General features: G+C 44.8%; 1 protein-coding gene across 2 annotated transcripts in view; it reads right to left on the minus strand.

Moving 5' to 3' along the window:
* The window catches only part of sntg2 (syntrophin, gamma 2), a 78,715-nt gene that overhangs the window by 24,870 nt on the left and 26,084 nt on the right, over positions 1–27,761 (minus strand). For both annotated transcript variants that reach the window (XM_015970509.3, XM_054741460.2), the window contains exons 6-11: positions 27,565–27,606; positions 26,890–26,977; positions 25,018–25,100; positions 13,161–13,285; positions 7,335–7,464; positions 3,484–3,522 (exon numbers count right to left, since the gene is read on the minus strand). In XM_015970509.3, coding sequence (XP_015825995.3) covers positions 3,484–3,522; positions 7,335–7,464; positions 13,161–13,285; positions 25,018–25,100; positions 26,890–26,977; positions 27,565–27,606 — 507 coding nt within the window. The remainder of the gene's footprint in view (positions 1–3,483; positions 3,523–7,334; positions 7,465–13,160; positions 13,286–25,017; positions 25,101–26,889; positions 26,978–27,564; positions 27,607–27,761) is intronic.

Consider the following 27,761-nt stretch of genomic DNA (forward strand, 5'->3'; position numbering starts at 1 on the left):
GCCGGAATAACACAGAGTCCAGCTCTGCCTGCATGCATAAGAGCGGGGAGAGTTCGACAGTGTCCTTTGTGTTATCGAACAGCCACCAGTATGAGTCCGGATTTTGGGTTCAGAGCACTCATCCTGTCCTTCATTTAGCGAACAGTCAAGGGCCCGTTTTCTGGATGCACTGGTGGTGTAGTCTATTTTGTGTCCCGGGACTCCTTGCACTGTCTTCACATTCGAGGGCATTATCCAGTAGGCCTGAACATCTGTAGGTGTGATGTTCCCCCGTAGACGCACAGCAGTGTCAGTCTTGTATAGAAGAGCTGCCACGTGGACACATTTCTCTGCAACACCGGCCATACATGTACAATGGGCACTCTCCACCTCCCCAGGAGACGTTAGGATCACCCAGGGCTGCAGGTGCTTCTGGCTGAGGCGCATAGAGTGATTCACCTGAAACAGTGAGCACAGAGAAGCGTGCATCAGAGCTGAGGTTCTCAGATTGGGGTATATACTTTCAGTGTGCATTTTTTATATACAAGTAGTTCCTGACAGACTTAAAAATTTGCAGGGTTTACACATTTCGGGGTGTTATTTGGTTAATGTTGTGGTTCTGGATGTTAAACTGTACAGCCGCCCAGATATCTAAGCGTTACTTTGAGAAACTACATTTAAGTGCTGTGTTACAGCTCAGCTTTGTTCTTGAATGAGTCATGAGCATGTCAAAGAGTTTAGCTATAGCTTATTGTGTTTCTTTCTGACCTTAAAGAAAAAGTTGTGCACGTGTATCTGTTACAAGTTCACTGTTGCCACAATACAGCGCTGTACTCCGTAGTTTTATTAACTAACATAAATGGTTATGGGTGAAAGTGGCTGTATACCTTCCAAAATTAAAGACATAATGTGCAATTTACAAAGAAAACATTTGATGCTAGTCTTTAACTAGCAAACTCGATATGTGAATAAATGTATTTCATTTACTTGTTTTTGCTTCTTCACCAATTCATAATTAAAATTCATACCAGAATTATTCTTTACCTTCTTAAGGTTCCATTATTTATTCACCTTTTCAAGTGAAGGTATTGCTTCCTAAGCTAAATAATGTGCAAATTACATATTCGACTAAGCATTTACTAGAAAAAGCAACAATCTCCTTCCTAACAGAAGTATAACATTCCTAAGCTAAATCTGTAACTTTCTAACTAAATACGTAAGAAAATGTACAGCCTTCTGAGTATTTGTGTTGTTTACTGTGTTTTCAGCTTGTAAATAAAAAATTCTGAATTCCAAGCCAATTAAAAAGCATTTAAATGAATTTCTAAAATAAGAACCTAACTACATATTCACCTTATAAAACAAAGCATTTAGAGACAAACAAAAAAATATTTAGCTTCCACATTAAACAATTACCCCTTATTTTTAGCAGTGACATCACACAGAAACAACTGATTTTTAGTAGAACCTTCATCTACGGATTTGTCGAGAGTAATTTTTACATCTACATGAGAAAAAGGTCGACTTACCTTCGTGCGCACAACGGTCTTCAGTCCGACTCTGCACATTTCGAGGTCCTGCACCCACCCGTCGGTAAACTGGACTTGAGCTTGTTGCAGAGATCTATGTTACTAAACACTTCATGGGTGTATGCACTCACACTTAGCACCATATAGTTATATATATATATATATATATATATATATATATATGCATGAGTAAAGTTGGGCAACATGCTAACGTCTTTGCTCCAGCCTTTGTGTTCGTAGGGGTCTAACCCGTTTAATCCTTTGATTTTCTCCTCGAACCCTTCTCTAGATTTTGCGTCGAGCCTGTCTTTGTACGGACCGGGAGCAGTCTCCTTCGTTTTATACATCCTTGTGAATTAAGAGAGGTTAAATTCCTTTGCTAGTTTACACCGCAGAAGGACTGTTTGCAGATGTAAACACCGAGCCCAACAGAGAAAAACTGTGTCTTCCGGGTTTTTAAATCTCCCTCTGTCCTCTATTCCTAAAAATGCACCGCGCGTAAGTCACATGGTCTGTCAATCTCTATACTAAAGAGGGATGTAGTCTTTACTGCTTGAGCCTGTGAGGCTGTAGAGTCTGCGCCGATCTAATGCTGCAACACCACCATTTGTAGGATCCTAAGCCAGTAACAGAAGCGACCCAGAAGGAGCCACAGCATCCTTTTTGCTTTACTCTAATATCTGGTAAAAAAATAAATTAATTAAAAACTGGAGGCTAACGTTGAGCTAACAATGCTAATGGAAAAAAAAAGTCTGATCTGAAAATATCTCAAGCTACTGTTTCAATGACCAACAACTTGCTATTAAGGTGAAATGTATTCATCTACATAAAGTACTGAGTACGACCCGTCATCTAGAATTTTCCAGTGCTGGCCCGTGACTGGCTCAGAGCGGACCCCTTTTTTTTGATACATGGACTGCAGTACCGACATTTGACCACAGGGTGTCAGACTCACTTCATGCACCTTCAAGATGAATCTGAACTCACCCTGTGACGGTTTTTCCGTTTTAATTTAATATCTTTGCTCACAGCTGTTTTTCTGCCAGATGTAAATTACTGACAGAAAAAGACTCAGATGTTCTTGAAGGTGAGAAGAAACTCAGATTAAAATCTAACAATGCTCTGAAGTCAAACCTCATTTTAAAAAAATTAGTTAAAAAAAGGAAGAATATTGAAGTTGAATGCTTTTAAACCCTCTGATCAACATCCTGTCAGGTAAATTTCCAAGTGAGATTTATCCGCCTGGAGCAGCTTGAAGTTTTACACAAACCAGAGGATTCCCTCCTTGCAGCCCAGACGGAGGTTCTTTAGGTGGCATCAGAGTATTTCATGATGATTCTGTACAACAGCAGTACTCTCTATTTTCCTGGTCTCTCCCCATCTTCCGTTCCCGGATCTCGGTTATTACTGCTGCAGCCTCTGGAGGATTTCACCTCCTTCCTTTGTGCTCACAGCTTTGGACTCAATTTTGAGGAAATTGCATGTCTGCCCAGAGATGGTACCTGTTCTCCCCTCACACCTTGACCCCCTGCTAGACTCCCCGTCTGAGTGGTCTGAATCCAATCTAAACCTGCAGGTATGAGAACAGCAGCTGACCCGTCCAAATGGCTGGTTCTGGCTTAGAAAGTATCCATTATCACACATTAGCGGACGTTTGCCATCATTTGAAACCTATTAAAGAGGATTTTGGTTTAAAGGTTTCCTGCTGAGGACTTGCTGGAGCTCCAGGAAACTGGGTCAGACACAGTTAAACATCATTTTCAGGCGCAGAGGTGTTAGAGAAAGCTGATTTACACCCAGTTCTGTAGCACTTTATTTTCTTTTTCTTTGTTTTGGTTCAAATTTCCTCTGTAGTTTTGCTTTCTCTATGTTTGCTTTATTATGTGATAAATATATGTGCTTCATCACCAGTCTAACACAGATAATAGTGTCATATAAACTCAAACGCTGAGACAGGAAGTGATGGGATTCCTACCTGATCATCTGAAGAGCAGAACTTGTTTATTATTTTTACCTGGAAGACAAATAAACCAACCAGTAAAATCTCCCAAAAAAGCCTTAAGGTTCAAATAAAACACCATCGAGTGTGAAAACTTTAAAACTAAATTAATTTGTGACATTCGTTAGAATTTTCACATCAGAACCAAAGAAAAAAATCAACATTTTTATGTTTCATCCCTTTGATCAAATGTAACCTCTGGGACATGAAGGTTCATCTAGACCTCAAACATTAAACACTGGTGGGACTGGTGGTTAATGACAGAGTGACCAAAACCAGACTGGTTAACTGGTAAAGGACTGGGATCCATCTCACAGCACAGTGATAGGGCTGGTGACCAGCATGAGGAGGAGGAGGAGTCAAACTAGTGACCAGCATGAGGAGGAGGAGGAGTCAAACTAGTGACCAGCATGAGGAGGAGGAGGAGTCAAACTAGTGACCAGCATGAGGAGGAGGAGGAGTCAAACTAGTGACCAGCATGAGGAGGAGGAGGAGTCAAACTAGTGACCAGCATGAGGAGGAGGAGGAGTCAAACTAGTGACCAGCATGAGGAGGAGGAGGAGTCAAACTAGTGACCAGCATGAGGAGGAAGAGTCAAACTAGTGACCAGCATGAAGAGGAGGAGGAGTCAAACTAAAGACCAGCATGAAGAGGAGGAGCTAAACTAGTGACCAGCATGAGGAGGAGGAGGAGCCAAACAGGTGACCAGCATGAGGAGGAGGAGCTAAACTAGTGACCAGCATGAAGAGGAGGAGCTAAACTAGTGACCAGCATGAAGAGGAGGAGGAGTCAAACTAAAGACCAGCATGAAGAGGAGGAGCTAAACTAGTGACCAGCATGAGGAGGAGGAGGAGCCAAACAGGTGACCAGCATGAGGAGGAGGAGCTAAACTAGTGACCAGCATGAAGAGGAGGAGCTAAACTAGTGACCAGCATGAAGAGGAGGAGCTAAACTAGTGAACAGCATGAGGAGGAGGAGGAGTCATACTAGTGACCAGCATGAGGAGGAGGAGTCAAACTAGTGACACCAGCATGAGGAGGAGAAGGAGCCAAACAGGTGACCAGCATGAGGAGGAGGAGCTAAACTAATGACCAGCATGAAGAGGAGAAGGAGCCAAACAGGTGACCAGCATGAAGAGCAGGAGCTAAACTAGTGACCAGCATGAGGAGCAGGAGCTAAACTAGTGACCAGCATGAGGAGCAGGAGCTAAACTAGTGACCAGCATGAAGAGGAGAAGGAGCCAAACAGGTGACCAGCATGAAGAGCAGGAGCTAAACTAGTGACCAGCATGAGGAGGAGGAGCTAAACTAGTGACCAGCATGAGGAGCAGGAGCTAAACTAGTGACCAGCATGAAGAGCAGGAGCTAAACTAGTGACCAGCATGAGGAGCAGGAGCTAAACTAGTGACCAGCATGAAGAGGAGAAGGAGCCATAGTAAGAGACTCTCGGGCCCAGTCCCAATACTTGCACTTCCACCCTTGTGCCCTTCAATTGCACAATCCCGTCCAGAAGTGCGAATGTGTAGGGTGTCCCGATTCTCAAGTGCCTTTTCTGAAAACGTATTTTCAAATGAAGGTAGTTGATTTTAGGACAATTAATTAATGTGGACAGCAATTAATGTAAATTGGTTGTTTGAATGTTGTGAATATATTTTTTAAAAGCAGCACAGCGACCAGCATCTTGCCACGCGTTGAAGCTCCCTGTCCAAATTTGGCAATTCGTTGCACTTGAAGCCTTTCGGACTTCCTCCAAATGCACTTCACAGAAGACCGTAGGACTCAGTGCGAATGTTGGGATTGGGCCTAAGTCAGCTTGCTTCTCACACCAAACCCACCGTCAAGAATCTTGGCGTGACCTTTGACCCAGCTCTCACCCTGGATTCTCATGTCAGTTCTCTTGTTCGCTCTTCCTTCTTCCATCTCAGGAACGTTGCTAAGCTGAGTCCCATTCTGTCCCACTCTGAACTTGAGACAGTTCTCCACACCTTCATCTCCTCACGCTTAGACTACTGTAACTCTCTTTTCACGTGTCTGAGCAGAACCTCCCTGAACCGTCTACAGGTGGTTCAGAACGCCTGTGCTCGGCTTCTGACCAAGTCCTCCAAACACACCCACATCACCCCGCTTCTCCTCCAGCTTCACTGGCTGCCAGTCAACTTCAGGGTTCATTTCAAGATCCTGGTTCTGGTCTATAGGGCCTTACATGGACAAGCACCATCTTACATTGGTGATCTTCTCAGTCCCTACACCCCCAGCAGGTCCCTGAGTTCCAGTGATCAAAGCCTACTGGTTGTGCAGCACCAGGCTAAAGGTCAAAGGTGACAGATCATTTGCTGCTGTGGCCCCCAGACTCTGGACCTCTCTCCCCCTGAGCCTGAGATCAGTGGACTCAGTGGACTTTTTTCAAAAGCAGCTGAAGACTCACTTGTTCAGGCTTTTGTGGGACCTCTTGCTCCTCGTCTTATTCCTCACAAGCTTCTTTTCAAGCTGATGTTTCAATCAACTGTCTTTTTTGGGCTCCCATCTTCAGCTCTTTTTCATTTTTCTTCTTATTAATTGTCTTTTATTTATGTAATCATTTATTGGTAGCCATTTAAACTTGTGAAGTACTTTATCTAGGAATAGCTGCATCAAAAAACCCTTTCCTCCTCCTCTTCTTAATCCCTAAAAACATTCAAGCGTGTCAGATTACAAACATCCAGGTGAAAATAAGCTGTCAAACTGACAGGATGCTCCAGAGTCTATTTAAGGGTCATAGGTCATTAAAACAAAAGTTCTACTCTCTCCCAGAGCAGCCACACAATTAGATCCTGATTGGGCATTTAGCAATCACACTCAGTAATTAGGAGATGCAGGCATGAATTAATCACATGTTTTAAAACAGGCAGCTGTGCAAGTGACTTACAGTGTGAATGCAAAACGCTTCACATCATCGGTGTGATAATCAACGTGAAATAGGAGGAAATGAGAGAGAGAGAAGAGCTCATCTTGACAACTACTCCGTCATTAGGATGGATGGAGAGAGAGGGAGACGGGGAGAAAGAGAGACAGGGACAGAAGAGCACATCCTGACGACTACTCAGTCGTTAGTATGGATTTGGGGGGGGGGGGGGGGGGACACAGAGGGAGACAGACAGAAGAACTGGTTCCTTCTCAGTCATTAATTAGAATATTTAAAATTAAAAGGCCATGCTTGTTGTTTCATAAGGTTAAAGGTTTTAAAGTCAAGTACAATCTTTTCTACTCCATTCGGGAGTTATGTGATTGGGCCCAATTTCAAATCACGTGATCAGATTGGAACATCCCGTAAATATATTTAAGATTAAGGTGCAATACATTTTTCCACGGAAAAACAGGAAAATACTGGATTTGTGCTGAATTGTAGTTAAAAGGGTACTTAGACGTACCCTATGGGGTACTTTTGCACCTACGTCTGAAATAGTTTTCCTTTACTTCTGAAGAACTCTCAGGGTAATTTGGGGTTATTTGTATTTCTGTTCAGGCTCCTCCCCCTGCTTCCAGGGTATTGTGCTGGTACTCTGGTACTTTATGGAATACTTGCATACCACCTTTGAGGTATTCAGTACTGTACAAATACTGACCGTTTTTTTCCTATTTCATGACTGTTTGAATAACATGAAAGTAGTCCCAGATACATTTCTAAACAATTCATGTCCTGGACCAATCTATACCATTAATCACTGGGAATTTGCAGATTTTCAAAATAAAGCTAAGTTCAGTAACAAGTTTTAAATGTTATATTTTAGTTTAAAACTAAAAAAAAAACCAGCTGGAGCTAAAGCAGCCTGTAATGTGATGAGGACTCACGTGCTCCTGCGTCAGATCGTTGATGTTTGTAGATATTGCTTGGAGCCAGTCTGTGCTTTCTGCTGATGTGCAGAACTGGAGAATACTGGTGTCAGTTCCATCCAAGGCAAGCACTTCAAAACAGTTGGTCCTGGAGGGGAGGAGAGGTCAGAGGGATGAGCAGCGGGACTTGTCCTCATGCTGAGCTTTCATTCATCCTGAAGAGCAACTACAAAAACAACACATCTGTCCTTAAGGCAACACTTTCACGTTTGACCAAAGAAACTAAATGAAATCCCTTAAAGGTGCAGTATGTAAGAATAATGTGAGAATTTTACAGAGAAAATCCCAAAAGAGTCTAATGTTTCAGTCATTTTGGAAGGAAGGTTGTACCGAAACATATTTCATATCCAGCTGTGAGGATTGTCGGTTTTTCTCCTTTCAAAACAAAGGAAGGAGGGACATAGCTACTGTTTACCATCAGTGAGCGTGATGTTGCCGTGTCTCCTGCGAGCCAATACTGCAGCGCCGGCCAGAGTTGTTTAAAGTGGTCGCAGTAACCCCATTTTACCACAGGATGTAATTTTTACTTCATTTCTACATGATGCACCTTTAAAGAGTGAGAAGCTGAGTTTAGCTGGTTGTGTGGGCAGAGGCAAACTGAGCATACGTCTAAATCAAGGTTCTACCAGACGATGAGCAGAAATCACAAGCTGGTGTTTCAGGTTTGTGATTGCATGTGTGTGTTTACAAAAGAGAGGGGAGAGAAAGCTGCTAACCGGAGCGGTTCCTGATAAATGTGCAAGTCTCACTTCTGACTGGAAATGGATTCAGGTCAGAAATGTTAACCCTGCAGCTACAATCTGCAGAAAAAACCACACGCGTGTGATTGTAAAGCATCTTCCTACACTTATCATGCCCAAAGTGCTTCACATGATACAATTAGAAACACATCATCTTTATACCATTTCATTAAAGATGAATAAAATCAAATAAAAATATTAAAAAAAAAACAGTAAAATCTATAAAATCATAAAACTATCTCATACCCAGACAACAGCTGTAGAGACAATAAAACAAGACTCACCTCAACTCCTATAAGAAAGCCAAAGAATAAAAATGGGGTTTTAATCTACTCTTAACATCCAGCGATGGAGCCTGCCTAACCACCAGAGGGAGAACATTCCATAACTTGGGTCCAAGAAATGAAAAAGCCTGCTCTCCTCTGGTGACCCGGTTAACCTTCGGAACTTCCAAAAGGTCCAATGTAGGGATCTAAGTGGCCGTGATGGAACGTATCGCGTTAGAACATTACACAGATGTGGTGGTGCAGTTCCCAGGAGCCATCACAGGGATGCCAGTAAGGGAGAGATACGATCCCTCAGGGCTGCTCAATTAATCGAATTTTAATCACAATTACGATCTGAGTTTTGAACGATTATAAAAACAAAACAAGGTAATTATTTGCTCCTCCCACTTGCGCTGCCCCGAGTTGCAAATGAAGCGCTCCTCCCACAGTGTTGCCAACTTGGCGACTTTGACGCTATTTCTAGCAGCTTCTCAGACCCCCTTCTTGACTTTTTAAATCTTAAAAGTACCTAGTGAGCACCTCAGAAACATCTCTGGTAACCCTTTGCTACTTTCTGGATAACTGTCGTCGACATTTCCTGCAGGTTAGCTAAACACTCCGCCTGCACTCCGGACCGTTCTTCAGGACATTAGGAAAGGGAATGATGTAGTGATGTGTCGGTCGCTAAAGACAGCTCTCGGAGCCGGTTCCCTGTTGGATTAACCAGAGTGAGTGACACACACACCACAACTGCGGACTCCTGAGCCATTAAAAACGGCTAAATGTGCGCGTGCGGCGCGCTAAACACACGTACAGCTTGCCCCTGATTGCTGTGAGACCGGGTTGGGGGGTGGGGGGTGCAGCTGTGGTTGGGACAATTATTACATTAACTGATGGACTTGTAAATAAATAGTTTATAAATAAGGTAGAAATAAGTTCCTCACACTGATAAATAATAAATAATCTCTCTGAGGACACGGTGCTAGTGCACTCTCCTACAGCACCTTGACACGACTTAATAAACGTTACGCAACATTTTGTGAACATCAATTTGCATTTATTTGTTATAATTGTTTATTTGTATAACTCTCGCTGTCAGTATTTGCAAGATATTGGTATTTGGGTCTGTACTGGTTAGACTTAAATGAGTTAAACCAAGGTCTACAGCCCTTGGGTCATAGACTATGAGCTATAAGTATATTGGTCTTTTTATACTGGGAATCAGGAGTTATTTTAGTGATCATCTTGTTTATTTCTTTTTGTCCTGGTTGTGCCCTGAGCAATTTTATGACAGAATTAAAACAAATAAAATCAACATAAATTGAAAAATCGTCCTAAATAATCAAGATCTCAATTTCAGTCACCATAATCGTGATTATTATTTTTGCCATAATCGAGCAGACCTACGATGCCTTCTTCTGGCCCTCAGAAACCTAGCGACTGAATTTTAGACCATTTCTAGTCTGGATGTTGAAGCTTGATTAATTCCAGCATAGCGAATTACAATAATCCAGACATGGCGTGATGGTGCTTGCATTTCAAACCTAGCTTGTTTGCAGAATGCTATCACAGCTTTGAATGGTGAGCGACAGCTACAGCAGCTTTTCTGTTTTATTAAACATTTATTGCATAAAATGTCAAATAGTTAAAATTATAATGCTTAAAACTAAATTACTTCTTGTCTAATTAATATAACTTTGTAATAATCGGTTTTATTTTATGATGTAAAATATAATTTACCAACAAAACAAAACTGTTTGTTGCTACCTACCCCCTCCACCAGGGGGCAGCACTTGTATTAGACTGGATCTGGCAGGTTTCTGAAAGTACAAATACTTAAGTATCAGTGCACTGATAAAAATCAACATCATCATAATAAACTAGCATTCAGAGCATTATCTGATGCTCTTATTTTGATAAACCACACTAAAGCATTCCAGATGCGTTTGTGTCTAGAGAAATAAATGCAGGTCGTTTCCAACTTTGGGAAAAATGTAGGACTTTTCTGTGATGAGGAAGATGTTTAACGGTACGGCTGACAGATCCAGAGTCATTACACAGTAAATGGCCTTCGTACGGTTCTACAACCCCCCAAGGCGCTTCACAGTAAAGATCACATGACCCGACCTTGACTGGGCCCTAACGTAAAGCACTTAAACTTTAAAGTGCGTTAAATAATGGAGGTGAAGAGGGCACCGGGTTGTGATCCCAGATTTTTTAATTAAACTTTCCATTTGAAATCTAATCACAGGAAGAAATAAGATGATTAACATCGCGGATCTGCATCAGCATTCGGCAGAAGTGGAACTTTTAGTTCGCAGAGGTTAAAGCTGCAGTTTATAAACAAAAACAAACATGAAGTTTCTGTGTTGATGAGGTCATCTCAGACGGACCACGCTCATTAACCCATCAGGATTCGACGCGTGCGTGCGTGCGTGTGTGTGTGTGTGTGTGTGTGTGTGTGTGTGTGTGTGTGTGTGTGTGTGTGTGTGTGTGTGTGTGTGTGTGTGTGTGTGTGTGTGTGTCATTAACCCATCAGGATTCGACGCGTGTGTGTGTGTGTGTGTGTGTGTGTGTGTGTGTGTGTGTGTGTGTGTGTGTGTGTGTGTGTGTGTGTGTGTGTGTGTGTGTGTGTGTGTGTGTCATCCTGCAACAACACAGATGGTGTGGCAACTAAACAAGCTTCTGATGCTCCAGTGAAGAGGAGCAGACCTACTCCTCCTCCTCACCAGCAACTAGAGTTCTAACAAACCCCCGAGTGGACCGGACCTCCAAACCATTTCTCAAACTGGCTCGTTAGAATCGGACCCACTGCAGTCCCAGAGTGAAAAGTTTCATCAGAAAAGCATCAGGATGCAGCAGGAAGTGAGGTGAACAAGGAGTTGTGAGCAGATTAACGATGAGAGCCGTCCACACAGCAGCACAGAAACCGGATCGGTACCGCTCCCAGAAGCACAAATTATTGTTGCCTTTCCTGCTAACTGGGCAGTAATAAATCCACAGAGGCAGAACACCAACAGATCGGGTCAACACACAGGAAAACCCCCCAAAAACACCAAAAAACATTGAGGGGAAAAGATTTGTAGAGGTCCTGGAAGATTCATCCCCCCCCGCCCACCCACACATACCCGTTTCAGTCATGGAGCTTCTGGCTCACTGCCAACTTAAAACCATAAACTTTTTTTCAACTTTGAACAAAACTATAACTGAATGTATTTCTTTGGTTTAACTTTCAACATTTCAGTAAGAGCGTGGCATGCTGGGAAATCCGTTCTACCTGACCAGTCGTCAGCGTGCTGGATCGTAAACTAGTCCTTTAGCTAACCTGTTAGCTTTACTAGCAAACCTGATACATGTGGGTGTTTTGAGTTGGTTTACCTTTTAGAGCTGCAGACATAGTATCTCCGTCTGAGATGAATCCATCCTGACAGCTGAAATAAAAGGCTGAAACCCTTCCTGTCAGACCGAGAAACGACTCTTTCACTTCTCTCTGAAAAACACGTTCCAAGACGAGAAAAGAGCTGCTCTGCTTCTCCGCTGTCAGATCTGAATGTAAATCTAAACTCCGTAACGGCGAGCAGAGGAGCTCTTAGAGCAGCCGTGAATTAACACGGCATGAGCTGCAGTTCTCACCAATCTGCTGGACTTTGTAGAAGTTATTTTTCAAATGAAGGTGTGCGTGCGTGTGTGTGTGTGTGTGTGTGTGTGTGTGGGGGGGGGGGGGGGGGGGGTTGATTATTAAGGAAAACTTTAAATTCTACATTTTGGGAGCAAATTTTAAACAAAAGATCTAAGTATTTTAGTTCAGATTCATCATCAGCTGGATTTACCATCCATGGATCATCAAAGTATTATAATAATCAATCGGGCCAAAAGGTTCTGAGCACCTTCGCCTCAGCCTACAGGTCCACTGACCTCAGCTGGTTTTTAGAGCTCAGAGGGATGAAACCCAAATCTCAGAACGTCCCTGCAGCACTTCAGAGCCGCTCAGCAGCCGTTCAACCTTCTGACTGGTCAATATTTGTTTTACATTACTGAAACCTGAAGGTTTGATGATGGCTGACCCGTCGGTACCGACACCAAACCAACTAGAGCTCCTCAGACCCACCTCCTCCACGGTTCAAACCAATCTGCATCTTGTAGCTCAACACTGTTTTTGCATCCATTTGCTTTCCTTACTTGTGTTTTTCTACTTCTCCCACATGTTGATGCCTTTCTGTTTATTACATACATTTTATTTGTATTTTATTTACTTGCTGAGTTTATTTATTATAATATATATATAATTTGATCATTTTGTTTTAATAAAAAGGTTTTATTTGTTTTTTCCCGTTTTATTATTGCCAGAAAGCTAGTTTTAAACACTATAAATGACTAAAGACCTGACCCAAAACCACCAGAACCTCGATAAACAGGAACTGAGCTGAGAATTATATAATCAGGAAATTAGTCCGAGGTTTAAATGAAAAGTTAAGGTTTCAGCTTGTGGAAGAAACAAATTCAGACTAAACACCTCTAGGGCGTATTGCTGCTCAGCCTGCTAACGCTGTCAACAGCTGATTAAAAAAGCTTCTGTCAGCTCAGAGAACAGAAAACATTCCCACACCAGACCCCCCCCCACACACACACACACACACAGCCGCTCTGACCTTTTAATCCGTTTATGTCCATGCATACATATTGGTATTAACATCCGGATGTAATAATGAAAAGCTAAGCCCACACCTGCGCTCAGCCAGGTGTGCACCTGAGTGCTGACTTCTATCGCGCTGGATTACCTGGATTTATCCGTCCCGGCTTTGTATCTGGAAACTCTGGCCATCAGCAGGGGCAGGCAGACGGCGTCCAGCCAGCGCTTCTCGTACTTTGGTTCTTCAGCTGATGGCGAAGGCGGTGACGGAGTCTGTGAGGAACACAGGGACACTGTCAGCTTCCTGCCCCCGGCATCAAGAATAACCTGGATCACAGGATCAATCAGAGCCGCTGTAACAAACTGTGGTCTTTAACGGTTTCTGTATTCCGAGATGAAAATCCAGATGTTTGCCGGATTAAGGTGCTTAGCCAGTAGGTCGCGTTCTAGATGATCCGCTTCAGATGAGGATCTCCTCAAACTCAACAGTAACGTACCAAAAGGGTCCATTTTCACCTATATATTGACCAACATAGTGACCTTTCATCTACAGCATAAATCCACTCTCTGTTTGGCCTTCTAAACCCAGATGGTTCTGTTCAGCGCACGTTTACATACCATGAAGAAAAAACATTCAAACATCCTCACCCAAGGTTCTTGCACCCACGATTTTATAGTTATAAGTTAAATAATCATGTGATGAAGATTTTTAAATCAAATGTTTGAATAAGCTGTGCTTAAATCAATGAATTTCAAATGAATGTTGTTCGTACAATGATCCATTCATCTCACAAATCAGTGTGTGTTTGATTTAACAAGTTAACCATGGTCTACACTCACACACATCACAATTAGATGCATATTAAGGTTAAGGTTCACCTCACATAAAAGTAAAGATTCTTACTCGGTGTTAAGAATCTTGTATCTGAAGGAAGGCGTGGCTTTCTGAGGGATGTTGGTAAATACTCAGAAACGTGTCAAATTCTGATTTGCCAAATTTGGCCAGAAATCATAACCAAGTAGTTTAATTAAACAAGAATTGCTTCCCGAGTAACTCAGTTTCCAGCTGAGCCCCGATTCGGCCAACCTCCTTTGACCTTAAGTCAGAAACCTTTCTGCAACGCTGTAAATGATTACAGACACAACAGCTCTTTTCAGAGCCGCTTCAACTCTCAGACATCCACCTTGGACACCTAATCTGCAGATCCCGGGCTGCATCTCATGGCCGGGGAAGCTGAACTCAGAGGAAACTACTAATCTCTGAGTATTGTGGTTTTGACATCCGGTGACCTCACCACTCTGACCGCAAACCTGCGGACCGCCGGGAGCAACCCATACCCGGGTATTGTAGCCTGCATACTGGTGTCTGATGAGGTTTATATCAATAACTAACTCTCTAGTTTATAACAACGAATTATTTTACACCCAGATTTCACAAATTCTCTCAGATACAAAGAACGTTTGCTAAACATCTAGCTTCCATTACATCACCTCACATCTATCACATCTAATTATTCATATCTTGTCATGTGTCAATAGTTTAGGAAAAATAAATTCATTTTATAAACTACAGACCGACTCTGGGTTAATACGAAGTGTGTTTATGGTCCCTGAATACACTAAGAGCCCTAGAATCTTCTGATTAAACATTCAAAGATCAGATTGATATTTCATATTTGTATGGAATATCACATCTTATTGGTCATAATTAACATGTATTAACTGCTACAAAAGCCATCACTGGATGAACATCTAGAGCTGGGGTAGGTGACTCCAGTCCTAGAGAGCCGCTGTCCAGGATGTTTTAGTTGTTCCCCTGATTTTAATCAACAGGTGATTAACAGGCTTCTGCAGAGCTTTGAGCAGCCGAACAGGTGAGTCCACTGTACCAGAGTGGGGAAACACCCAAAACATGCTGGACAGTGGCTCTCCAGGAGCAGGGCTGCCTACCTCTAATCTAGAGGAATCTCCTTCAAGATGGCTGCCACAGCTAATCATTAGCAAACACCAAAAACCCATTTTTATAGAAGTTGAGGTTAATCCAACCTTGTTTTCATCACAAACAGAGAACCGGGATTCCACAAGGAGGAATGAAAGTTAGAAGATAAAAACAGGAAGTAGAAAACGATGATGTCACATGTGGTATTAGATTTATCGTGTGTGTGTGTGTGTGTGTGTGTGTGTGTGTGTGTGTGTGTGTGTGTGTGTGTGTGTGTGTGTGTGTGTGTGTGTGTGTGTGTGTGTGGACACATTTCTGTAAGCTTTGGTGTTAGACTAATAAAGTTTTTCCATTACAATGAGTAAAACTTCACTACTTCCTGTTTATTTCTCATTTTCCTCTCAGCAGACTGGAGCGGTCGGCCCCGCAGCATCTCAACCACTGAAGCATGAAACAGAACGGAAGTTTGTTGAACTGGCGGGTTAAACTGGTTCCAGCTGCAGTCCAAAATCAGCAAAAACACTTAATGTGTTAGACCAGTGTTTCCCTGGTGCTCGGGGACCACTGCCATTCATGATTTCATGTCTCTGCTTCAGCACACCTGATTTAAATCGGCTCCTCAGGAAGACATCAAGTGCAGCAGATGCCTGTTGATCACTCATTTATCTAAGTCAGGTGTGTGGCAGCAGGGAAACGGCGACGTTTGAAGGGCAACATGAAAACATGCAGGACAGTAGGGTTGGGAAACACTGTATTAGACACATGGATGAAATATAAACCTTCTGCTGCAATTAAATTATAAAAATTTCAAATGTTTATATTTAAACATATTTCATGGATCTTTTTAAAATGCAATCAAAACCTCAGCTTTCTGACTTCTAAAGCTAGACTTTAGAAAACACTAAAGAGACAATAACCATGAAAGGCACCACATAAAGCCGAGGAGTCAGCAGGGAGGTTCTGAGGAGCAGAACAAAAGAAGCGGTTGGTGTTTGGACAGAAATTATCTTCACTTGTTTAGAAACTAGAGTAAATAAATATAGATTCTGTTGGCGTTTTTGTTGTCAGCATGGCGGAGCTTCAGCTCAGGGAAAAGCAGAAGCCATCGACCACATCAGGCTCCGACTCGTCCTCCTTTACCAAGATCCATCATCTAACTCAAACCTTTTTAAGGTTTATTTTACATTTTGTCCATATTTTACACAAAGCTTCTTTTCCTCGGCTTCTAAAACAAACAACCTGCAGAGAAACTGTTCACATATTTAGGTTATTACATTCCTCCAGTTGTCTCAAACAGAATGCGGCGATGGATGCTTTTTCTGGATTTAAGCAGCAGTTGAAAACAAACTTGAGCTCATCTCGAGCTAAACTAACCGCGTAAAAACAAATCCACAGGCTTGGCTTCCCTAAATGTTATTTTTGTTACAGAATCTCATGAGACTTCACTCGTCTTGTCCATCTGAGGTGTCGTCATGGCACCGGGTCTGCTCTGGTTATCCGTTGGGCCGACCAGATCTAGAGTGTTTGGGTTCAAATCGAAGCTCATCAGAAGGATCGTTACTGAGGAGTTGATGGACTTTGAGTTTGGACACAAAGAGGAGATCTAATCGGTCTAATTGCTGCGAGGATCAGACGAATGGATTCAGGATCAGATCGGCTTCAGCAGACATGATGAAAGGAGGGATTTTACCTCGTTTCCATTAACAGTGATTAAATAGAATGGTAGAAGATGATCAGAACTACACAGCTCTGGCTCAGAATCCTAATCAGAAAAGAAGAAATGAGCATTTAAAAAATCAGTGTGAATAAGAATGGTAGCAAGACTAAAGAGCAACAGAAATGTTAACACTGATGCCAGTGGCATGTTTGGGTCACCACGGGTTCTCCTAATGGCCCGTTAAGGTTGCTATGGTAACAAGACACCTGAGGAATCTTTAAAGGAATATTCCATCTTTAAATTAAATCTCGTCTGTTGTCTTATTCCCCATAATTCTATAAGTGGGCAAAACATTTTGTAACAAGTCATTCTCCTAATCGGGCAGTACAACTTTAGCTTTAGCTTAGCATAAAACAGCGTAAGTGAATGGTACCAACTAGCATTACATGTGACTTAAAATAAATTCTCTCCATTATGAAGTTTACAACCTGTAGACGAGGTGTGTAAAGCTTGTGGGGTGTGCAACAGTTTCCAGATGGTTCTAAATGACATCACATACTTAAACAGCGATAGTCTGGAAACCAACGCCAGCTCAGTCAAGTCAACTCCAACTTCCTGTGACCAGATTGAAGGCAAGATACCATTTTACATTTTTTAAAGAGTTTTCATGAGCCAGTATGGGCTAAAATGACCCTTTAGAGGCTTGATGAGAAGTCCCTCTCCCCCCTCCGCTTACTACAGGAACGAGTGAGACGTTTAAATTATTGTAAAGTTCACCAGCATTAAAAAGGGGGTGGGGCTTTCTCTGTGTTACGTTCATCCTGATCAGGATGGGTTTTCATACATTTGAGTTTTTCTAAAGTTTTTGGAGACAAAAACAATTAGGCGCTTCAGCTCGTCTAAACGTTGGCAGCAGAAGGTGTCACGTGATCGATTCATTTAAAATTTGTCAGATTCAAGCTCCTCCTTGAACCGTCACCTTATCGTGGTGGAGGAGTTTGAGTGCCCTAATGATCCTAGGAGCTATGTTGTCTGGGGCACTTAGTGCCCCTGGTAGGGTCTCCCATGACAAATTGGTCTTAGGTGAAGGGTGAGACAAAGAACGGTTCGAAGGATCTTTCATGGCGGTTAAAACGAAGAGTCGGAGTACCCGGCCCGGAGGGTTACCGGGGTCCCACCCTGGAGCCAGGCCTGGGGTTGGGGCCCGAGAGCGAGCGCCTGGTGGCCGGGCTTTCGCCCATGGGGCCCGGCCGGGCCCAGCCCGAACCGGATACATGGGCTCGTCCAACTGTGGACCCACCACCCGCAGGAGGAACATGAAGGGTCCGGTGCAATGCGAATCGGGTGGCAGACCAAGGCGGGAGCCTTGGCAGTCCAATCCCCGGACAAGAAAACTAGTTTTTGGGACATGGAACGTCACCCCGCTGGCGGGGAAGGAGCCGGAGCTTGTGGCAGAGGTTGAGCGGTACCGGCTAGATATAGTCGGACTCACCTCGACACATTGCATTGGCTCTGGAACCCGAGACCTGGAGAGGGGTTGGACACTCTACTTTGCTGGAGTTGCTCCGGGTGAGAGGCGGAGGGCTGGGGTTGGCTTTTTGTTAGCCCCGAGACTCTCTGCCTGTGTGTTGGGGTTTACCCCGGGGGACAAGAGGGTAGCTTCCTTGCGCCTTCGGGTCGGGGAACGGGTCCTGACTGTTGTTTGTGCTTATGGGCCAAATATCAGTTCAGAGTACCCACCCTTTTTGGAGTCCCTGGGACGAGTGCTAGATAGTGCTCCATCAGGGGACTCCATTGTCCTGCTGGGGGACTTCAATGCTCACGTGGGCAATGACAGCTTGACCTGGAGGGGTGTGATTGGGAGGAACGGCCCACCTAATCAGAACTCGAGCGGTGTTTTGTTATTGGACTTCTGTGCAAGCCGCAGTTTGGCCATAACGAACACCATGTTCGAACATAAGGATGCCCACCGGTACACTTGGTACCAGGGCAGCCTAGGTCACAGGTCGATGATAGATTTTGTAGTCGTATCATCTGACCTGCGGCCGTATGTTTTGGACACCCGAGTGAAGAGAGGGGCGGAGCTGTCAACTGATCACCACCTGGTGGTGAGTTGGATCAGATGGCAAGGGAACATGCCGCGTAGACCTGGCAGACCCAAACGCATAGTGAGGGTCTGCTGGGAACGCCTGGCAGAAGAACCTGTCAAGACGGTCTTCAACTCCCACCTCCGGGAGAGCTTTGACCACGTCCCGAGAGCAGTGGGGGACATTGAGTCCGAGTGGGCCTTGTTCCACTCTGCGATTGTCGAGGCGGCTGTTGCTAGCTGTGGTCGTAAGGTGGCCGGTGCCAGTCGTGGTGGCAACCCCCGTACACGCTGGTGGACACCAGAGGTTCGGGGAGCCGTCAGGCTGAAGAAGGAGGCCTACAGGGCGTGGCTGGTCTGTGGGTCTCCGGAGGCAGCAGACAGGTACCGGATAGCCAAGCGGGGTGGAGCAGTGGCAGTTGCCGAGGCAAAATCTCGGGCATGGGAGGAGTTTGGTGAGGCCATGGAGAAAGACTATCGATCGGCTCCAAAGAGGTTCTGGCAAACTGTCCGGCGCCTCAGGAGAGGAAGGCAGCAACTCGCTCACACTGTTTACAGTGGGGATGGGGAGCTGCTGACGTCAACTGAGGCTATAGTCGGACGGTGGAAGGAATACTTTGAGGAGCTCCTCAATCCCACCAATGCGCATTCCGAGGAGGAACCAGAGCTGGGAGGCCTGGGGATGGACTGTCCGATCTCGGGGGCAGAAGTTGCTGAGGTAGTCAAACAACTACACAGCGGCAGAGCCCCGGGGGCGGATGAGGTTCGTCCTGGGTATCTCAAGGCTATGGATGTTGTAGGGCTGTCATGGTTGACACGTCTCTACAACATTGCGTGGTCATCGGGGGCAGTTCCTAGGGAGTGGCAGACCGGGGTGGTGGTCCCCATCTTTAAGAAGGGTGACCTGAGGGTGTGTTCCAACTATAGGGGGATCACACTCCTCAGCCTCCCTGGAAAGGTCTACTCCAAGGTACTGGAGAGGAGGGTCCGATCGATAGTTGAATCTCAGATAGAGGAGGAGCAATGTGGTTTTCGTCCTGGCCGTGGAACTGTGGACCAGCTCTATACCCTTGCAAGGGTGATGGAGGGGGCATGGGAGTTTGCCCAACCAATCCACATGTGCTTTGTGGATTTGGAGAAGGCTTATGACCGTGTCCCCAGGGGCACCCTGTGGGGGACGCTCCAGGAGTATGGGGTGGGTGGCTTTCTGTTAAGGGCCATTCAGTCCCTTTACCAGAGGAGCGTGAGTTTGGTCCGCATAGCCGGTAGTAAGTCGGACCTGTTCCCAGTGAGGGTTGGACTCCGCCAGGGCTGCCCTTTGTCACCAGTTCTGTTCATCACTTTTATGGACAGAATTTCTAGACGCAGCCGTGGTGTGGAGTGTGTCGAGTTTGGTGGCAGGAGAATCTCATCTCTGCTTTTTGCGGATGATGTGGTCCTCCTAGCTTCATCCAGCTCTGACCTTCAGCTCTTGCTGGGTAGGTTCGCGGCCGAATGTGAAGCGGCTGGGATAAGGATCAGCACCTCCAAATCTGAGACCATGGTTCTCGACCGGAAAAGGGTGGCTTGCCACCTCCGGGTCGGGGGAGAGGTCCTACCTCAAGTGGAGGAGTTTAAGTATCTCGGGGTCTTGTTCACGAGTGAGGGTAGGAGGGATCGGGAGATCGACAGGCGGATTGGTTCGGCGTCTGCAGTGATGCGGACGCTGAGCCGATCTGTCGTGGGGAAGAGGGAGCTGAGCCAGAAAGCCAGGCTCTCGATTTACCGGTCGATCTACGTCCCAATCCTCACCTATGGTCATGAGCTTTGGGTAATGACCGAAAGAACGAGATCGCGGATACAAGCGGCCGAAATGAGTTTCCTCCGTAGGGTGGCCGGGCTCAGCCTTAGAGATAGGGTGAGGAGCTCGGACATTCGGGAGGGACTCTGAGTAGAACCGCTGCTCCTCCGGATCGAAAGGAGCCAGTTGAGGTGGTTTGGGCATCTGGTCAGGATGCCTCCTGGACGCCTCCCTGGGGAGGTGTTTCGGGCATGTCCTGCCGGCAGAAGGCCCCCGGGTCGACCCAGGACACGTTGGAGAGGTTACATCTCCAATCTGGTCCGGGAACGCCTTGGGGTCCTGCCGGAGGAGCTGGTGGACAAGGCCGGGGAGAGGACGGCCTGGAGCTCCCTAGTTGGGATGCTGCCCCCGCGACCCGGACCCGGATAAGCGGAGGAAGACGAAGACGAAGATTTAAGCTTCAATTAATCAACATTAAAAGCATCTGTTCACAGCGCCTGGAGCAAAACATGCAGACAAAAGTTTTCTAATTAAATGTTTTCCCACATATGAATGCAAATGACACCTGCTCCTAATGAGCAGATCCGTCACAACAGAGGATGAGTTACAGCGAATGTGACTGAATAAAAATAAGACCTGTCAGCACTGAGCTGTTCTAAATAATCTGATGTTCAGGTGTGTGTTCACAAGAGAATAATAAAACCAGCTGGCATTTCTGGGCTGCACGACGACCCGCGTCAGCTCCACAAAAACCTACCAAGCACATTTCAAAAGGAAATTTAAATCCCTCGCCCCCATTATGTCAGCGGACAACAAACTGGTGAGGTTAAGTCTGGAGTGGAGGCCTTCAGGAAGTGGGTGGTGTGGCAGGAAACGAGCACTATCGGGCTGTCAGAGGGGATTACACCTGCCAAAGGTAAGCCTCTGCTTCAGAGATACAGCAGCTTCACAGGTGAGAAACAGTCGTTGCCCAGATGGTTCTACGTTGGGTCCGTTTCACATTCTGGAGGCTCTGAAAACCAACTGGAGAGGCAGAAACTCCATTTAACCCAGGAGGCTACTGGGTAGGCGGTGACTGGTTGATTCTGACAGCTGCATCTTTAACAGGGAAACAGAAATTTAGGTTTGGTCTTATTTTACTGATCGGGCTGCAAACGATTTTGTGAAAGAAAAAGGTGATCCCAGACAGGAGAGGTTACTTAGGCTATGGTCACTCTGCAGGTGTCAATGCAGTAATGCTGATTACTGGTTAGCTGCTGCTAGTTGTTGGTTGCTGTTGGATGTTAGTTGCTGTTGGTTGTTGGTTGCTGCTGGTTGTTGGTTGCTGCTGGTTGTTGGTTGCTGCTGGTTGTTGGTTGCTGCTGGTGGTTAGCGGCTGCTGGTTGCTGCTGGTTGTTAGTTGCTGCTGGTTGTTGGTTGCTGCTGGTTGTTGGTTGCTGCTGGTTGTTGGTTGCTGCTGGTGGTTAGCGGCTGCTGGTTGCTGCTGGTTGTTAGTTGCTGCTGGTTGTTGGTTGCTGCTGGTTGTTGGTTGCTGTTGGTTGTTGGTTGCTGCTGGTTGTTGGTTGCTGCTGGTTGTTGGTTGCTGCTGGTTGTTGGTTGCTGCTGGTTGTTGGTTGCTGCTGGTTGTTGGTTGCTGCTGGTTGTTAGTTGCTGGTGGTTAGCGGCTGCTGGTTGCTGCTGGTTGTTAGTTGCTGGTGGTTAGCGGCTGCTGGTTGCTGCTGGTTGTTAGTTGCTGGTGGTTAGCGGCTGCTGGTTGTTAGTTGCTGTTGGTTGTTGGTTGTTGCTGGTTGTTAGTTGCTGGTGGTTAGCGGCTGCTGGTTGGCTGCTACAGAGTTTAAAACTAAAAGAGCAGCTAACACTAATGCCAGTTGCTGGGTTCTCTGATTATCAGTGGTGTTTACAGCTTTGAATATGTAACTTCATGTGACTGAGTCAGTAAACACAATGTGCAAACATGGTCTTAATCCGTCAGTTACCACGGCAACCACAGCCCACCACTAGCTTAATGTGCCCTCTCATTACTGACCACCCTATAAGACTTTGGATAAAACACTCGGCATGCTGTTAGCGTAGCTTTTTGGGACGGCATTACTGGTCTCCATCTTTAGGCTTCATATGAAACCTGAAAGTGAGATTAGGTCTGATCCCAGACTAAAACAGCAATATCCTCCAACAATCGTCCCTATTTGGAGGTTCTGAGGAAACTCATGACCCAAAACTCTCTAGAGGTCTGATGCTTTCTGCGTTTAGGCTCTGAAATTACATTTCTTAGACAAAAGCAGCAGAAGGTTGATTCTCTTTGTACAGACAAAAGCTACGTTTTTGAATTTGAACCTGACAAAACCATCTAAATGACACACAGCCACACTGTTAAACATGTCTTTAAAGCAGAAAAGACACGGAAAAGGTACACATGGTGCCTGAAGTTTGGGATATCACTGAAAAATCTACAGCTGCAATGATGGGATTAATTTACTGCAGATTCACAGATCTGAGAGGATGTGACTGAATATCAGCAGAAAACCAACACTTGTGTCTGAACCCATCATCGCCACTCCAACAAGTAGAAAAGCCTCATTAACCACATTTTCAGCTCAGATAGATGGTTTTTCCTCCAACTCTACAGCAGCTTAACATCAGCGTTGAACCCACAGCCCTGCTCTTAAACACCGTCCCTCAGGTGTCCAAGAAGGACAGGATGGATTAGTTTGTATGTGATAATGAGTCAAAGTCAAAATGGATTTGTGTGAAGCGGCTGATAAGTGGTCTGCAATACTAGAGGTACAAAAACCGCCGGTCCTTCTGCTGACCTTCACAACTAAAGTTTGTTCATGGAAACAAGCTGCTGGTTTCATTAAACCATCTTCAGTTTCACACTTATTTAAATTAGTACTTGAGACGTCATCACGGAGACCGTCAGCCGTGGCGAGACGCAGGTTTAACAGATATGGTTAATAAATCAAATCAACTGAAATGTAAAAACAGCTATCCCTTATTGCCCGTCAGTGGGGAACTTCACAGGTAAACGTAAGCACGTCAACCAAAAGGACCAAATGTAAAAGTCAGAAAAGACTCTGCAGTACGGGCAAAATCTTAAACATTAATACTGAACAAATAGTGTGATGGAGAGAATAATTCACCAGAGAGCGTTCAGATTTATTTAAGTCACAAAAACCATTTCAGTCTTTTAATAAAACCATCCGGTGTTTTATTTTGTATCACTGGTCATCCTGCATCTGTGGTAATGCTGAACTGGCATCGACCTTCAGATTTAGACCTGAGCTTTTCTTTGAGACTTGAACAACTACTGACATGGATCAGACCCGGACTCGTGAACAAACTCCTACCAGATGTTTTGGTGATCAGCTGACTCGTTCCAAATGATCTTCTGTGTAAGAATAAACAGTTGAGCTGCTGCCAGAAACAAACGCCTCGTTTCTTTACACAAACTGGTAACTTCACATAAATCCCATCTGATGACTGGATGATTTGCCCTCAGACCCAACCCTAACCAGAATAAGCTCAGGTGGGTCTAGGTTTAAAGGCTGCTGGTGTTTTTTAATCTGGGTCGTTTCCTGTCTGACGAGGGAGAATCTGGCACATCCGGGGCTCATTGTGTTTCTCTGTGATGTTGCTCCAGGTTCACATGCAGGTGAAACCATTCCAAATGTTTTCTGTTTGAAGTGAGACGACCCAGCACCCAGATGACGTCCGACGACAGCTACAAGCATCAGAGCGCTCATTGATCACTACTCCTGAACACACACTGAAAAAACACCTTTATAAAAAGGTGCAGGTGAGGTTTAACAGGACTAAAGAGTTGAGTTTCAGAAAGGCTGTTTATGTGAATAGATTAAATTTGATACGGTGACAAGGCATCTACTGAAATAATCATCAGCTGATTTCAGAGAGGTCCAGCTATAATCTGGGACCGATTTCATGCTACATGCTTATTAGCAATTGGTTATTAATCTGTGCAAGTGTCAAAATTGTTAACGCTAGTGGCAGCTACTCATTAAGGTTGCTATAGTAACAGCTGACTCGTTAAGGTGCCTCTGGTAGCCAAAGGTAGCTCGTTGCGGTCAGTCGTAACCATTTGCATGAAAACTAGAAAAATCTCCTCAAAAAAGCCCTGAACCTCGAGCAACAGGGTCGCAGGTCACACGTTGCTTTATGTTCCATGTGGACGAGAGAGAGAGAGAGAGAGAGAGAGAGAGAGAGAGAGAGAGAGAGAGAGAGAGAGAGAGAGAGAGAGAGAGCGAGAGAGAGAGAGAGAGAGCGAGAGAGCGAGAGAGAGAGCGAGAGAGAGAGAGAGAGAGAGAGAGCGAGAGAGCGAGAGAGAGAGAGAGAGAGCGAGAGAGAGAGAGAGAGAGAGCGAGAGAGAGAGAGAGCGAGAGAGAGAGAGAGAGAGCGAGAGAGAGCGAGAGAGAGCGAGAGAGAGAGAGAGAGAGAGAGAGAGATCTCAAATGTTACTACGCTACAACTACAAGAGTCAACATTTAGGATACGATAAACCGTTCTCAGCATCAAACTGGCCTCTCACCGTGTTGCTTCCATTTGAGCTTAAATGTAAGCCGCTGTCGAAGAGCGGAGAGGAAACTCGGCTGTGGCCCAAACCCGGAGAACCTGAAGAAGAAAAAGATGAAATTCAGAAATGAATCTAGAAATTTTATTTTTAACAAGAAACATGAAGATCATTACAACTCAAAGCTCCGCGGTGATTCATTACAGACTTCCTGTCTTTAATCTGAGCTCTCCCACATATTTTCCATTTATTCCCACAGAAAAATGAAAACTCTCCACCCTTCCTAATCCTGATTCAATCTGCACACATGAAAACAGAATTTCAGAGCAGACAGGTTGAGTTTGAAGATTTTAATCAAACGAGTCAAATTCTCACGGTAGCCCAGGGCCAGATTAACACTTTGTTGTAACCTGGGCAACAATATTCATGGGCCCTGGGCAATTGCCCAGTTGCCCATATGGTTATTCCGGCCTTGCGGTAGCCTTGTAGTTTGTTTATTTCTCCACATCTGTGTGCCCTTTAAAATAAACAAATGACACAAAAAAATTCTCACGTTGACTGGAGAAATCTTCACATTTACTAAAAAGAGATAAGTTCTTCTTGTGGTTCAGAGCTGATTCATCGGATAGTCAGAGAAAGATCCGACGGAAGGCGGTTTAATTCCCGGCTAACGATCAAACATCCGAAGGCTTTGATGTGAGTTCATATTGTCGGTGATGTCATCAGCTGAGTGTTTGGAAACCATTTCCTCCCTGGGTGGAGAAAGCTCTAGGTACCATGGAAACTGCGTAATGCTCGTTCTTTTTGAAATACGATCCATCAGAGCTGCACATGCAGACTGAATGAATTAGCATTAGCATTAGCCACACAAAGGAAACTGATGGGAAAACAATTGGGGCAGAAAAAGTCTCTTCATGGCCCCGCCCACTTTTCTTGGGACCGCCCACAGGACTGAGAGTTCAACGTGCGTCTCAGAAAGCAGAAGCTAAAAATTAGCATTAGCAACTCCACAAAAACAGCCAGAAACCACATGATGGAAAAACAGTGGCCCGATCTGATGGATTCACTCAGACGAGACCAGAACCAAAAACATCAAACCTAACATCCAACTACAAAGAGGTCACAGGTTCCTTAAAAAAGCTAAAATCCTGCTACATCAAGACGTCGGCAGGAAGGCAACGAGACGATTTGATGTTTTAATCACCAGTAATGTGGTTAAAGTCAAAGTTTGACCCATCCCTGTGGGGAGCGGCGAGCTGCAGCTCGGGAACTATTTGGTGGTTTAACCCCCCAATCCAGCCCCCTTAAAGCGGAGTGTCAAAAAGGGTTCAAGGCGGGTCAGAACCCTTCAGTGACTGTTTTTATAAAACAGTTTGAAACACTAATAATAAACATTCTCAGCTCTTTTATCATCACCAGCTGGTGTTTATAGATCTGGTCCGGGACGACAAACTGTCTCCCTGCTCTGTGATCCTCTCCAGAAAGACACAGTTCTGTGTTAGAGTTGCAAAAGTTGAGATGTTATAATAAACTTTTATCTCGGACAGCCGTGTAGAAAACTTTAAAATAACACCAAAGATGATTAAAAAGGTTTTAATAAACATCAGAGTTCAACATTAGTGAATTTTTCACTCCGTCATTATTTCAGCTATAATAATCGATTCCCTTCACTCTGCTGGTCGTACTCCTTCCATCAGTAAAAAAAAACAACATTTTCTTGCTCAAAGCCGTTTTCCTCACCTGCATGATTTTATTTGTCACTTTTAATCTCCTCCCAGTCTCCTGCAGCTGCAGAAGTTAAGTGGACTATTTTCCACCTAGCGAGCGAGCGTGACATTTTATCTCCCTGAAATGAACACTCATGTGAGCTGTGAACCGCTCAACGCTCACCCAGAGGCAGTTTCAGGAACGACGGGACTTCTCTCAGGTAGCGAACGGTGATGGTGACCTCGTCTCCCGCGGTACGGAGGAGGTGAACCTGGCAGCACAAACGGATCCACACAGACAGAAGATCAGCTCTGACCTCACAAATCAGACAACCCACGTTTGTCAGGATGTCTGATCAAAGAGAGACATTTCACCAGAACCTGCCCTTCACAACGAGCAGAAACGAGGTTTATCTGACAGGATCGAGTCCAGAAATCACTCCTGTTCTGTGAGAACTTCGTGTAAATTAGATTTGTCTAAAAACGTTTCCTGAATAAAACAGGAAGGAGTTGCAGAGTCTGTCCAGACGTCCTCTCCTCTCCTCTCCTCTCCTCTCCTCGGAGACGAGCTGCCATTAGAAACTGCTCATTATGTTTTTGACACTCTGGAGGTGACTGTGGTGAGAAGAACAGCTGTTTGCAGCTGTGTGGGAGACGATGGGAGGACGGCAGCAGATAACAGACACTAGACACAAACAGGAGCTGAACAAAAGCAGCTGGAGTCCAGAGGAACACCTCAATCTAGAGGAGAGGCTCTTTTTTTTTTTTACCAGTTTCACCAAATCAAACAAAAATAAAACAGGAAACTTTATGATTTCAACCTAATAATAAAGAAGTGAAGCACCTAATATCTACTTACAACTTCCTGATGGGTGCAGTGTTCCACATTAATCCCATTAACCTGAAGAGACATTAGTCAAGGATTAGCAGATGCAGGAATTCTACATTCCAGGATCCGGAATCCTGGACTCATCCCAGCCAAACATCAGATTCATCCTAAACTTACAAACAATTAGAAACAAAACTGAAGCAAATCAAAAATAACTCAAAGAGAAA

Source organism: Nothobranchius furzeri, chromosome 18, assembly GCF_043380555.1.
Source record: "Nothobranchius furzeri strain GRZ-AD chromosome 18, NfurGRZ-RIMD1, whole genome shotgun sequence".
In the NCBI taxonomy this organism is placed as follows: Eukaryota; Metazoa; Chordata; class Actinopteri; order Cyprinodontiformes; family Nothobranchiidae; genus Nothobranchius; species Nothobranchius furzeri.